A 14614-nucleotide genomic window follows, 5' to 3' on the forward strand; every position below is an offset into this window, starting at 1 on the left:
AAAGAAAGAAACGACAGGTCTTGGCGGTCTGCTGGATATGAGCAGAGAAGGAGAGAGAAGAGTCAAAGATGACCCCAAGGTTTCGAGCTGAGGAGACAGAGAGAATGAGAGAGCCATCAACAGTAATAAAAAATGGGGGGAGCGGGGAGGTGGGTTTGGGGGGGGAAATGAGAAGCTCGGTTTTGGTCATATTTAATTTCAGGTGGCGTTGAGACATCCAGGCAGCAATGTCAGACAAGCACGCTGAAACTTTGGTTTGGATGCAAGGTGAGATATCAGGGGTAGAAAGGTAGATTTGGGAGTCATCAGCATAGAGGTGGTAGGAAAAGCCATGGGATGAGATTAATGAACCAAGGGAAGAAGTGTAGCTAGAAAAGAGGAGGGGACCAAGAACAGAACCCTGAGGTACGCCGACAGGCAGAGGGATAGAGGTAGAAGAGGATCCACCAGAGTGAACACTAAAAGTGCGGAGGGAGAGGTAGGAAGAGAACCAGGAAAGGACAGAGCCCTGGAATCCAAGTGAGGACAGGGTATCGAGAAGTATGCTGTGATCGACAGTGTCAAAAGCAGCGGAAAGATCAAGAAGAATGAGGATGGAATATTGACCTCTGGATTTAGCCAGTAATAGGTCATTGGAGACTTTAGTAAGTGCAGTTTCGGTTGAGTGGAGAGGGCGAAAACCAGATTGTAGTGGGTCAAGAATAGCATGTGAGGAGAGAAAATCAAGGCAGCGGCGGTGAACAGCACGCTCAAGTAATTTGGAGAGAAAAGGAAGGAGGGAGATGGGTCGGTAATTAGAGGGACAAGTAGGGTCAAGTGAAGGCTTCTTAAGGAGAGGTGTGACTACAGCATGTTTAAAGGCAGCAGGGACAGTCGCAGTGGAAAGTGAGAGGTTGAGGATGTGACAGATAAAAGGAATAAGAGTAGGAGAGATGGCATTAAGAAGGTGGGTGGGAATGGGATCAGAGGAACAGGTGGTACATTTTGAGGAAGAAAGGAGAAGTGTAGTTTCCTCAATAGTAACTTCAGGAAAGGAGGAAAGGGAATGAGGGGAAGGAGAGAGAGGGGAACGGACTAGTGGAGGGAGAGCTGGTGAGGTAGAGAAAGCAAGGTTTATCTTTTGAACCTTGTTGTGAAAGAATTCAGCAAGGGTCTGAGGAGATAATGAGGGGGGAGTTGGAGGAGGGGGCACCTTGAGGAGAGAGTTCAATGTGGTGAAGAGAAGTCGAGGATTAGAGCCAAGAGAGTTGGTCAGTAGTAGTAGTAGTAGTAGTAGTAGTAGTAAAGCCCCTATACATAGCACATGACAGCAGATAAAGACCAGCATGACCCGTCCGGTCTGCCCAGAAAGGCGGCCAGGGTTCTATTTGCAATTCCTTGACTTTAGGCTTGTAACTGATACCTTATTTTTTATTATAATTATTATGATTATGATTATTTCTATAGGGCCCGATTTAACTGGCTGCTGACCGGTTAAATCGCTCGGCTGGGACTAACCGCTAATATTTAATGGCACTGAACCAGCTCATTGATGCCACATAGGGGGCTCTGGCAGCAACCAGACATCGCCATGCATTGCCCAGTGACCCCTGGGTTAGCACAGGAGCCCTTATCAAGGGCTCCCCACAGCATGACCATGCAGTAAGAGTTCTTTTACTGCATGTCTATGTGTGTCTTGGGGCTTTTTACCCACCGCGGTAAAATGGTCCCTGGCATGTGGGAAAAACAGCCCCCGCAGCTAACGCAGGGACCTTTTCTCGCAGCTTGGTACATGGACCCCTCTATGCAGGTACTAGTTTTAACTTGTGAATAATTACAAATATTTTTGGAACTTATTATACACTGGCTGCAAGACCCAAAGCTATTCAGGTACACTAGGTATGTATTTTTCTGTCCCTGGAAGGATCGCAATCTAGGTTGCACCTGAAGCAATGGAGGATTAAGGGATCATTTTCGAAAGGCACACTAATTTTTGTAGTTCGCAATAAAAATAAGCATGCACTAAACATTATAGGCGCCCATATATTTCTACGGGCATCTCTAGCATTTAGCACGCACTAATTATTAACAAGCACTAAAACCGCTAGAGCATCTTTGTAAAATGCAGATAAAACACAATGAGGCATATTTTCAAACACTTAGACTTACAATGTTATATGAGTAACCTATAGACCTTTAGAAGTCTAAGTGCTTTGAAAATGAGCCCCAATGTCTTATCCTCTCATCACAACACAACAAGTACAAACCTACAATTTTAAGTACCCCAAACTTTACCCTTCCTATCTCAGATAGTCTGAAAATTTTAGAAGTTACAAACGACCGAAACCTTTCACTAGATAACCATGCTAAAAACACAACAAAGAAAATGTTTCACTCAATGTGGAAACTCAAAAGAATAAAACCTTTCTTCCCAAGAGAAACATTCTGCAGACTGGTGCAATCATTGGTGCTAAGCCAACTAGACTACTGCAATGCAATTTATGCAGGCTGAAAAGAACAAATTATTAAGAAACTCCAAACTGCACAGAACACGGCAGCCAGACTCATATTTGGCAAAACGAAATATGAAAACGCCAGACCCTTAAGAGAAAAACTACATTGGCTTCCACTAAGGGAACGCATTGCGTTCAAGGTCTGCACCCTGGTTCATAAGATCATACACGGGGAAGCTCCGGGGTATATGTCAGACCTCACAGACCTACCAACCAGGAACTCGACTAGTCTATCACGTACGTTCCTGAATCTCCACTATCCCAGCTGCAAAGGAATAAAATATAAATTAACATATGCATCCAGTTTCTCCTATATAAGCATGCAAATATGGAATGAATTACCAAAATCCATAAAAACAACTCATAACATAATTAATTTCCGTAAATTATTAAAAACCAATCTATTCAAAAAAGCATATCACAATTAATCCATCCTAATTTGCCAGTTAACAAATTTACAATGGATCCACACAATAACGTAACTCTTTACTTTCCTAATTGTCCATACTAATTTTATCATGATTTGAAGTTTATATTCCCATTGTTCAAGACAATTTACCACGCATGAAGTTTGTATAAAAATGCTACAGCTATGAGCCTTGGTCCCCTGCCTAGACTTTGGTTCAGGCTCTAAAATGAGGGAAAAGCTTACAGGCCTGTGTGGCTCTTGCTTGAACTCCCAGTGTTGAAGCACTGCAGAGAACAACAGGAAACACAAGGGTGGGGGTCCAAAGGACAGAGTGACATTGTGGTCAGCCATGGTGTGAGAAAGGAAAGGTGTAGCTGGATGCAGGGTCTTGCTTAAGATTTGTGGTCAAGCGAGCTAGAGACAAAACCATGTTAGCAAGATAGAAGCTACTCATTAGCATGAGCCAATCAATGGTAACCATGACATTAGCATAGATCCAATCAGGTATATCTACTGTCATATTATCCATATCCTGAGGGCACCTATAAAAATCAGGGTATTTCCTGGTTTAAGCTAGAGAGAAGGGTTGGCACTCTCTCTCTCCAAGGGAAACCAATGTGACCAGCAGAATTGGCAAATTACCTAATTGCTTTCCCTTGTAAAACCTTTAATTGGTAAAAGAAATTATAAAAGATTAGGAACTAATTAACACCTGTTTGCAGCTGGATTATTATATTCCTATAATTAATTGATTGTACGTGCCTGTTGTCAATCACTGATTTGACTTGTATCTTGGCAAATAAACTCCTCATCCCAAATGATGTTCTGTGGACTTCACTTAATAATCAAAGGCTGTAAGTATAAATGCTTTTGCTTTCTTTCGCTGCATTGTATGTATAACCTGTAGCCTAAATCCAGTTTGTCATAAGGCTGGTATATTTTCCTTGCTAGTGCGGGTCCCTTAGACCTGATGTCTCTCTCAGTGGCAATTCCTTTTAGAACTTCGTAACTTCTTGATTACCCCAGTACTAGTGCTATTTAGAGATGGAGTCAGATTTGAGGTCTCTGAACCCTAAATTAAAACAAGTTTAACCCATTACCTTTTATATCTTAATTATGAAAATGAACTTTCCTTACTTGAATACCTAACCCACTCTGTCTCCTTCACCTTAACTATGTATTTCTCTTTTCCGGAATTGGTGATCACCATTATGGAAAAATTGTAAGCCACATTGAGCCTGCAAATAGGTGGGAAAATGTGGGATACAAATGCTACAAATAAATAAATAAATAAATAAAATCACTCCTAAGTGACTTGCCTAAGATCACAAGGAGTTGCAATGGGATGTGAATCAGGCTTGCCTGGTTTTCAGTGCCCTGCTCTAACCATGAGGCTACTCATAATTTACCCAGGTTGTCTTCAAAAGGCTTTAGCCCAACTTCAACATGTCCAAAAGACTGATACAAGAATAATTTGTGTCATTTCTTTGAAGGCGTGAATAAACAGGTGGATAAAGGTGAACCAGGTTATTGCAGTGTATCTAGATTTTCAGAAACCTTTTCCACAAAGTCCCTCATAAGAGACTCCTGAGAAAATTAAAATGCCATGGGGTTGGAGGCAATGTTCTGTTGTGGATTAGGAACTGGTTAATAGATAGAAAACTGTAGGGTAAAATGGCCATTTCTATCAACACCGGAACGTGATTAGTGGAGGGCCCCGGGGATCTGTACTGGGACTGGTGGTATTTAACATATTTATAAATGATCTGGAAATCAGAACAATGAGTGAGGTGATTACATTTGCAGATGGCACAAAACTATTTAACATTGTTAAATCGCATGTGGACTGTGAGAAATTGCAAGAATTGGGAAATTGAAAGACTGGGCATCCAGTGGCAGTTGAAATTTAATGTGGATAGATGCAAAGTGGAGGACATTGGGAAGTATAATCCCAAGTGCGAGTTACTTGATGCTAGGGTTCACTTTAGGAGTCACCACCCATGAAAAAGATATCTGTTTATTTATTTATTTATTAGGATTTAATTACCGCCTTTTTGAAGGAATTCACTCAAGATGGTGTACAGAAAGTATAATTCAATCCCAAACAATAGACAATTACAGCACTAAAAATATTCAAACAACAATGCAAAGTACGGCATAGTATGCGACATTACAATGTCAACACAATACACAATAGAAAATTTTAATGGACAGCATAGAGTGTAAGCAAATACGGAACATATAGGTAGGTAACAGAAATAAGAAAATAAAGGGGTCTTTTACAAAGACGTTAAGTGCCCCCTCCCCCGGCATGACTATGCGGCAAGCGAATTCTTACTGCATGGCCATGTCTTGGAGGGGGGGGGGCTTTTTACCAGCAGCGGTAAAAAGAGCCTCAGTGCACAGCAAAGATGGCCACCCGCCACAAGCGAGAGCCTTTTTACCACTGCTTGGTAAAAGGACCCCTATATGACTTAGGAAATAAGAAACAGAAAACATCAAAGACAAAGGAACATACCTGTCAAGGTTCCAAGCGAAAGATTAAGGATAGATAGGACTACCTGAAGAACTTCTATCACCTGTAGCAAAAAACAATGAACACCAGGTTGCAGTCTCCACCACTAACTGAATACTAGCCGTTCAGCCTGTTAAAACGGGCGAGTTTTTTGTTTTCCTATGGCCTCCCCCCGTCCACCAACCCTGCTGTCTCCCCTGGCCTCCCCCCATGTTCAGAAACCCTCCTCTGTCCCCTGCCCTCCCCCCATGTCCAGCAACCCTCCTCTTTCCTATGGCCTCCCCCTGTCCACAAACCCTGCCCTCCCCCCCATGTCCAGCAACCCTGCTCTCTCCCCTGCCCTCCCCCCATGTCCAGCAACCCTGCTCTCTCCCCTGGCCTCCCCCCATGTTCAGAAACCCTCCTCTGTCCCCTGCCCTCCCCCCATGTCCAGCAACCCTCCTCTGTCCTATGGCCTCCCCCTGTCCACAAACCCTGCCCTCCCCCCCATGTCCAGCAACCCTGCTCTCTCCCCTACCATACCCCCATGTTCAGCAACCCTCCTCTATCCCTTGTCCTCCCCCCGTCCACCAACCCTGCTCTCTCCCCTGCCCTCCCCCCATGTCCACCAACCCTCCTCTCTCCCCTGCCCTCCCCCCATATCCAGCAAACCTCCTCTCTCCCCTGCCCTCCCCCCCATGTTCAGCAACCCTCCTCTGTCCCCTGCCCTCCCCCCATGTCCAACAACCCTGCTCTCTCCCCTACCATACCCCCATGTCCAGCAACCCTCCTCTTTCCCTTGTCCTCCCCCCGTCCACCAACCCTGCTTTCTCCCCTGCCCTCCCCCCATGTCCAGTAACCCTGCTCTCTCCTCTGGCCTCCCCCCATGTCCAGCTACCCTCCTCTGTCCCCTGCCCTCCCCCCATGTCCAACAACCCTGCTCTCTCCCCTACCATACCCCCATGTCCAGCAACCCTCCTCTTTCCCTTGTCCTCCCCCCGTCCACCAACCCTGCTCTCTCCCCTGCCCTCCCCCCATGTCCAGTAACCCTGCTCTCTCCCCTGGCCTCCCCCCCTGTCCACCAACCCTCCTCTGTCCTATGGCCTCCCCCTGTCCACAAACCCTGCCCTCCCCCCCCATGTCCAGCAACCCTGCTCTCTCCCCTACCATACCCCCATGTTCAGCAACCCTCCTCTATCCCTTGTCCTCCCCCCGTCCACCAACCCTGCTCTCTCCCCTGCCCTCCCCCCATGTCCAGCAACCCTGCTCTCTCCCCTGGCCTCCCCCCCCTGTCCACCAACCCTCCTCTCTCCCCTGCCCTCCCCCCATATCCAGCAAACCTCCTCTCTCCCCTGCCCTCCCCCCCCCATGTTCAGCAACCCTCCCCTGCCCTCCCCCCATGTCCAACAACCCTGCTCTCTCCCCTACCATACCCCCATGTCCAGCAACCCTCCTCTTTCCTTTGTCCTCCCCCCGTCCACCAACCCTGCTCTCTCCCCTGCCCTCCCCCCATATCCAGTAACCCTGCTCTCTCCCCTGGCCTCCCCCCCTGTCCACCAACCCTCCTCTGTCCTATGGCCTCCCCCTGTCCACAAACCCTGCCCTCCCCCCATGTCCAGTAACCCTGCTCTCTCCCCTGGCCTCCCCCCATGTCCAGCTACCCTCCTCGCCGCCACTCCCACCCCCCTCCATGCCGGGCCCCCTGCAGTGATATGAAAGCGCCTCTCATCTCCGTGTGAAAGCGCTGCGCTTTCAAATCACTGCAGGGGGCCTGGCACAGAGGGGGCGGGAGCGGCGGCGGCAACGTCAGGGAGTGGGGCCTTCATTCGTTGCTCCTTCCCCCTCTGATTTCGACACCCCCTCCGATTCCCTTGCCCTATCCTTCACTTACATTCGGGCTGTTTGTGTACTTTCCGCCCCTTGCCTTCCACGCCCCCTCCGATTCCCACGCCCCATCCTTCTCTACACTTGCGTTCGGGCTGTTTGTGTACTCTCCGCCCCTCGCCCGCCTCTGACTCCTCCTCCTTTCTGATTCTGGAGCTGGTGGAGGCGGGGCTAGGACTTTTCCTGTCTCAACGTTCAGGCTCTACTGTGCATTTGCGGGCGAGTCGGTCACTTGTCATTTATATGTTTGATTAATCGGAGAATGCTTAATGTAGATGGCGTCCGGAAAGCACAGGACCCCTTACTTAGGTGTCCTTTTACTAAGCCACATAATCATCTACGTGTGCCCAACACACACCAAAATGGAGTTACCGCCCGGCTACTGCGTGGCTCTTGTGGTAATTTCATTTTTGGCGCACATACGAAATATAATTTTTGGGATGCGCGTATTGGACGCGCGCCATGTGACATTTGACACGCATAGGTCATTACCACCTGGTTACCATGTGAGACTTTACCGCTAGGTCAATGGCTGGCGGTAAGGTCTCGGACCCAAAATGGATGTGCGGCAATTTTCATTTTGCCGCACGTCCATTTTCGGCTAAAAAAATTTTTTTTTTAAAAAGGCATTTTTGTTACGTGAGCTGAAAAATATTTCTGCCCGCACCCAAAACCCACGCCTACACTATCGTAAGCCACCTTTTACCGCGGCTTAGTAAAAAGGAGCCCTCATAATTTCTGTTCAAAGTGTCCTCCTTTAACCTTGACACATTCACAAAGTCTTCAATGCCACTGAGCTGTTGGCTCAGTGAATTCTGGGGTTTCATTAACTAGGAATACTGTTTTGTGAGCTCAATGTGCTGGAGCGCAATCTTTTTGAAAAGAAAGTACTCAGAAATGCCTCAAATTTCAGGTAGAGGTTCCTGCTGCAGTAGGACCTTTTTGGGGATATTTGGGGAAATGTTGGGGTCCTTTCTTTATCAGACACGTTCTACATCAGGCAATGAATCTCCAGCAGAAACAAGTTTTCAGCTCTTATCTTTCATTAAAGAAGTTCAGGACAAGTTATAATTCCAACTTACTGTGACTTTAAGGGTTTTCAACAGCAGGTCAACCAGTGTGTTCATAAGAGTGCCAAGCAAATTTAAGCTAAAGAGTTTGAAACAATATAGTTTACAAGATTGAGCATTATAAACAGACCAGAAATACATGTACTTTGTAAAATTTTTAGCTTTAAAGTGCAATAAAACTTTGCAGTCAGAGCCGGCCCAAGGCAAGATGCAGCCTGAGGCGGAGCTAACAGGCCACCACCCTCCCCAGGCCGAGATAGCAGCAGCGATTCCCATACACTGCCCTGCCACCGCCGGCACCCGCCTCTTCCTTTTACTGCAGCTGCCTGAGCCTCTGACGAAACAGGAAGTTACATCAGAGAGGCAGCCGCAGTAAAAGGGAAGAGGGGGGTGCCAGCAGCGGCAGGGCAGCGTACGGTAATCGCTGCTGCTGCCGGATTTGGAATGTTGTGACGAGGTAAAAACGCTGCAAAGCCACTCCTCGAGAAATCAGAAGCGGAGCCAGGATGAGGCAAGTTGACAGCGCGGGGGGAGCGAGAGAGGACTTCTGCCGGCGCACATTTTCACTACAACAGGACGATAAAAAAATAGGCACCGGCAGAACTCCGCTTGGGGGAGCGGCCGCTCCCCTGGCGCCCCACCTAGCTGCGCCACTGCCCGAGATGCCACTGCTGTAGAGTGCGCCTGAGGCCTCCACCTCATGTGGCCTAATGGTTGGGCCACCCCTGTTTGCAGTTATCAGCCAAAATTAACATGCGATAACTGTAAAGCCTCTGTATTAATTGCTTGAGGATGTGCCCAGAATCTTCCCATATAGGGCCGATAATCAGTTGATAGTAATCAACATCCTGCCAACTGCCACTGGCGTTAAGCCCGGACATTCGACGCTGGGCCATGTCCAGGCTTTAGCATTGGAATTCCAGGTTTGCAGAGCCGGTTAATTCAGCATAAAGACGGGACCGGGTAAAAATCAGTCCTATTTATGTGGTTAACCTGGCCGGTTAAATGCTGAATATCGGCACTTAACCAGCCAACTGCCAACTCCCCCCCCCCCCCCCCCCCCCCCCCCCCCAATAACCAGTTTTCAGTTTGGTACTAAACAGATGCTGCTGAAAAGTAGCGGTTAGCCCTGAACAGCTGATTTAACCAGACCGCAGCTGATTCTAGCTGCATAAATTGCTTTTATTAATTCTTATTTTTATTAAGCTTTTTAACAAACATAATTTCACCTTTATGAATGATAATACACAAATTGGAAATCACACTTAAACATATAATAAACTAGTAAGTTTCAACAAATTATCGACCTCAATTTTGAAAAATCAGATCAAGAATGTAAGATTACTTAAGTAATCTAAAGGAAATAATTATGTATTAATAACTTTACCCATGAAGCACATGCCCTGGATTCCTCACTCAGAAGCTGTTAAACAGTGTACATATGGGACTATACCACCACCTGAACTCCTTCTCTACTAAGCAGAAATTCCTCCAGTTGTTTGGGGTCAAAAAACTGAAATTGTTTACACTGAAATACAATTCTGCAAACACAGGGAAATTTCAATAGGAAGGAAGCTCCTATCGCCACAGTTCTTGGGCGCAGGGTCAGAAAGGCCTTGTGCCTCTTTTGAGTCTCTCTTGATAAGTCCGGGTAAATCCTTATTTTGGACCCCAAAAACATAGAATCTAAATGTCTCAAAGAAAGTCCATAAATTGCTTTTAATATTGACCCCACAGTTAATGAAGAGATTTGAAATCCACTTAGGGGTCCTTATTCAAAGCGGTGGTAAGACCATCGTGGACTTACCGTGCAGCAATATGGAGCTACCGCCAGCCCAACGTGGGCGCCAGCGTTATTTCCAGCCCTAGGACATTTCTATCTACTTAGAAAGTTTGAACTATTAGTTTGCGGGCGTCTCTCATATGTTAAACTATTAAACAAATCGGAACCTCAAATCTCCAGATAGGGGAAAATACAGATGTAACAGGAAGCCTCTATCAATTTAGGAGTCCATTAATACCATTGGTTCCAGTAAGGAGAAAGAGAGAAAAACCAATCAATCGCAAAGAAACTCACACTAAGTGAGAAAATCGAGTGATTTTTTTTTTTTAAAAACCCTTTCTCCTTGCTAATCACCTAGTGAGGGACACCAATCACCAAACTACCATAAACCGAATCAAACCTCAAGTATATACTAAAGACCGCATCACTCGATTTTCTCACTTAGTGTGAGTTTTTGCGATTGATTGGATTTTCTCTCTTTCTCCTTGCTGGAACCAATGGTATTAATGGACTCCTAAATTGATAGGGGAAAATACAGATGTATCAGGAAGCCTCTATCTGGAGATTTGAGGTTCTGATTTGTTTAATAGTTTAACATATGAGAGACGCCCGCAAACTAATAGTTCAAACTTTCTAAGTAGATAGAATTGTCATTTAATCAAGTTTGGATTCCCATTTTGCATTATAGAGACAGCCCTAGGGCATGCCATTTCCCGAGCTAGGAAAAATGAGGCACTACGTTCTACTACTACTACTTAACATTTCTAGAGCGCTACTAGGGTTACACAGCGCTGTACAATTTAACAAAGAGAGACAGTCCCTGCTCAAAGAGCTTACAATCTAATAGACAAGTGAACGGTCGGTCCAATAGGGGCAGTCAAATTGGGGCAGTCTGGATTCACTGAACGGTAAGGGTTAGGTGCCGAACGCAGCATTGAAGAGGTGGGCTTTAAGCAAAGACTTGAAGACGGGCAGGGAGGGGGCTTGGCGTAAGGGCTCAGGAAGGTTGTTCCAAGCATAGGGTGAGGCGAGGCAGAATGAGCAGAGCCTGGAGTTGGCGATGGTGGAGAAGGGTACTGAGAGGAGGGATTTATCCTGTGAACGGAGGTTACGGGCGGGAACATAAGGGGAGATGAGGGTAGAAAGATAGTGAGGGGCAGCAGACTGAGTGCATTTGTAGGTAAGAAGGAGAAGCTTGAATTGAATGCGGTATCTGATCGGAAGCCAGTGAAGTGACCTGAGGAGAGGGGTGATATGAGTATATCGGTTCTGGCGGAATATGAGACTTGCAGCAGAGTTCTGAACAGATTGAAGGGGGGATAGATGGCTAAGTGGGAGGCCGGTGAGGAGTAAGTTGCAGTAGTCCAGGCGAGAGGTAATGAGAGCGTGGACGAGAGTTCGGGTGGTGTGTTCAGAGAGGAAAGGGCGAATTTTGCTGATGTTAAAGAGGAAGAAGTGACAGGTCTTGGCTATCTGCTGGATATGCGCAGAGGAGAGAGAGGAGTCAAAGATGACTCCGAGGTTGCGGGCAGATGAGACGGGGATGATGAGGGTGTTATCAACTGAGATAGAAAGTGGAGGAAGAGGAGAAGTGGGTTTTGGTGGAAAGACGATAAGCTCGGTCTTGGACATGTTCAGTTTCAGGTGGCGGTTGGACATCCAGGCAGCAATGTCGGATAAGCAGGCTGATACCTTTGCCTGGGTCTCCGCGGTGATGTCTGGTGTGGTCTGGTGTTCTACTGCAGCAGTTACCCAGTGGTAATCAGGCAGAGCCACGCGCTACCAGTTACTGCTGGGTTAGCGTGGGATCCCTTACTGCCACTCAGTGGATGGTAGTAACTGCTCCCCTTCGCATGGCCATACATTAGAATCAATCTTACCACGTGGCCATGTTGATTTTCAGCCTTTTTACCCACAGCACACAGGAAAAATAGCTCCTGCCGCTATGGCAGGGCCCATTTTACCATGGTAAAAAAAAAAAGTACCCTTATAGCACATTAAGGAGCTAATTCGATAACTTGTTCCTTCAGATTAGGTATCACAATGTGTCAAGCGAGGCGTAGTGCCCTCGGGTGCACGGAGCCAACCATAACATGGCGCCGTGCCTCGATGGGCCTGTGCAAAAGGGCCCAGCAGGGGGGGGGGGGGGCAAGGAAGGGGGGAAGGTTTCCCGCCAGCCCCTGGTACCCCGCTGGGAAGGGAGGGGAAGGACGAGGGGGTTTATAACCCCCGGGCCGAATCCGGACGCCATAGTTTCTCGGCGTCCGGGCATCGGCTTGCACCCACCCAGCCTCCCTAATGATAGACAAGAAAATACATATATTTATGTCGCAGCTTTGGCGGGGTATCCAAGCCTGATGGAGAAAGCTAGGCAGCTGAGACAGCTGCGCTTACGGTTGAGCTCCCTTGCTGCGCGGCGGGGAGCTCTGTATACGGTTGGTCAGTCTTGCTAATGGCGGCGGACTGTGTGGGCTGTTAAGCCGGAAGGTTTTGGTTGACTTGGGTATACCTAGTGCACATTTCGATGATATGAAAATAAAGCTGCGGCCAAGTTGTGCCATGATAATAAATGCATTGTCTCCTGGATTTATTACATCATCATAATCACTCAGCAGGCACGAGGGGTCTCGGCTGCCTATGTTAACGATGATTACCAGTTCTATAATGGCATTTAGAACAACAAATGAAAAATAAACAGCTCTATCCCTTCTCTCGCCATGAAACTAAACACAGAAACCCTCTCAGACTTTCTCCGAAGCCCTGAGGCTCCCCCTACCCCCAGCAGCCTCTTTTCCCATCCATGGTATTCTCACAGGGCAGAAGCAATCCTCCGTAACTGCTGATCCCACGGTGCAACAACAAAATGTTGACGTTGGCCAATCCAAAAAACAAATTGGCACCATTTTGTCACGACAGAGCGCTGGCTTCGGGGTAAGTAATGCCAATTTTGAATGTTGCCCTGACAGGGTAGCAGTTGCTGCCTGTGAAGGTACAATAGATAGGGTACGAGGCTATCTGGGAGAGGGTGCAGGATGTAGCCAGAGAACCTGGGGAGAGACTTCATTTTAAAATGAAAAGAAACTAAAATGAACAAAACTGTTCATATTTCTTTTGTTCCATTTCAAAACAAAATAAACCAAAACAGGAGGTCAATATTCCATCCTCATTCTTCTTGATCTTTCCGCTGCTTTTGACACTGTCGATCACAGCATACTTCTCGATACCCTGTCTTCACTTGGATTCCAGGGCTCTGTCCTTTCCTGGTTCTCTTCCTATCTCTCCCTCCGCACCTTTAGTGTTCACTATGGTGGATCCTCTTCTACTTCTATCCCTCTGCCTGTCGGCGTACCTCAGGGTTCTGTTCTTGGTCCCCTCCTCTTTTCTAGCTACACTTCTTCCCTTGGTTCATTAATCTCATCCCATGGCTTTTCCTACCGTCTCTATGCTGATGACTCCCAAATCTACCTTTCTACCCCTGATATCTCACCTTGCATCCAAACCAAAGTTTCAGCGTGCTTGTCTGACATTGCTGCCTGGATGTCTCAACGCCACCTGAAATTAAATATGACCAAAACCGAGCTTCTCATTTTCCCCCCCAAACCCACCTCCCCGCTCTCCCCGTTTTCTATTTCTGTTGATGGCTCTCTCATTCTCCCTGTCTCCTCAGCTCGAAACCTTGGGGTCATCTTTGACTCTTCTCTCTCCTTCTCTGCTCATATCCAGCAGACCGCCAAGACCTGTCGTTTCTTTCTTTACAACATCCGTAAAATCCGCCCCTTTCTTTCCGAGCACTCTACCAAAACCCTCATCCACACCCTTGTCACCTCTTGTTTAGACTACTGCAATCTGCTTCTTGCTGGCCTCCCACTTAGTCACCTCTCCCCTCTCCAGTCGGTTCAAAACTCTGCTGCCCGTCTCATCTTCCGCCAGGGTCGCTTTACTCATACTACCCCTCTCCTCAAGACCCTTCACTGGCTCCCTATCCATTTTCGCATCCTGTTCAAACTTCTTCTACTAACCTATAAATGTATTCACTCTGCTGCTCCCCAGTATCTCTCCACACTCGTCCTTCCCTACACCCCTTCCCGTGCACTCCGCTCCATGGATAAATCCTTCTTATCTGTTCCCTTCTCCACTACTGCCAACTCCAGACTTCGCGCCTTCTGTCTCGCTGCACCCTACGCCTGGAATAAACTTCCTGAGCCCCTACGTCTTGCCCCATCCTTGGCCACCTTTAAATCTAGACTGAAAGCCCACCTCTTTAACATTGCTTTTGACTCGTAACCACTCGCCTCCACCTACCCTCCTCTCTTCCTTCCCGTTCACATTAATTGATTTGCTTACTTTATTTATTTTTTTGTCTATTAGATTGTAAGCTCTTTGAGCAGGGACTGTCTTTCTTCTATGTTTGTGCAGCGCTGCGTATGCCTTGTAGCGCTATAGAAATGCTAAATAGTAGTAGTAGTAGTAGTAGGATATTTT

The 14614-nt window shown here is 47.1% G+C and overlaps 1 protein-coding gene across 2 annotated transcripts in view; it reads right to left on the reverse strand.

The window, feature by feature from the left end:
* LOC115476755 overlaps nt 1-14614 on the reverse strand; it is a 71412-nt gene that overhangs the window by 33435 nt on the left and 23363 nt on the right. For both annotated transcript variants that reach the window (XM_030213329.1, XM_030213330.1), the window contains exons 6-7: nt 8362-8428; nt 5420-5480 (exon numbers count right to left, since the gene is read on the reverse strand). In XM_030213329.1, coding sequence (XP_030069189.1) covers nt 5420-5480; nt 8362-8428 — 128 coding nt within the window. The remainder of the gene's footprint in view (nt 1-5419; nt 5481-8361; nt 8429-14614) is intronic.

This window comes from Microcaecilia unicolor, chromosome 8 (assembly GCF_901765095.1).
Source record: "Microcaecilia unicolor chromosome 8, aMicUni1.1, whole genome shotgun sequence".
In the NCBI taxonomy this organism is placed as follows: Eukaryota; Metazoa; Chordata; class Amphibia; order Gymnophiona; family Siphonopidae; genus Microcaecilia; species Microcaecilia unicolor.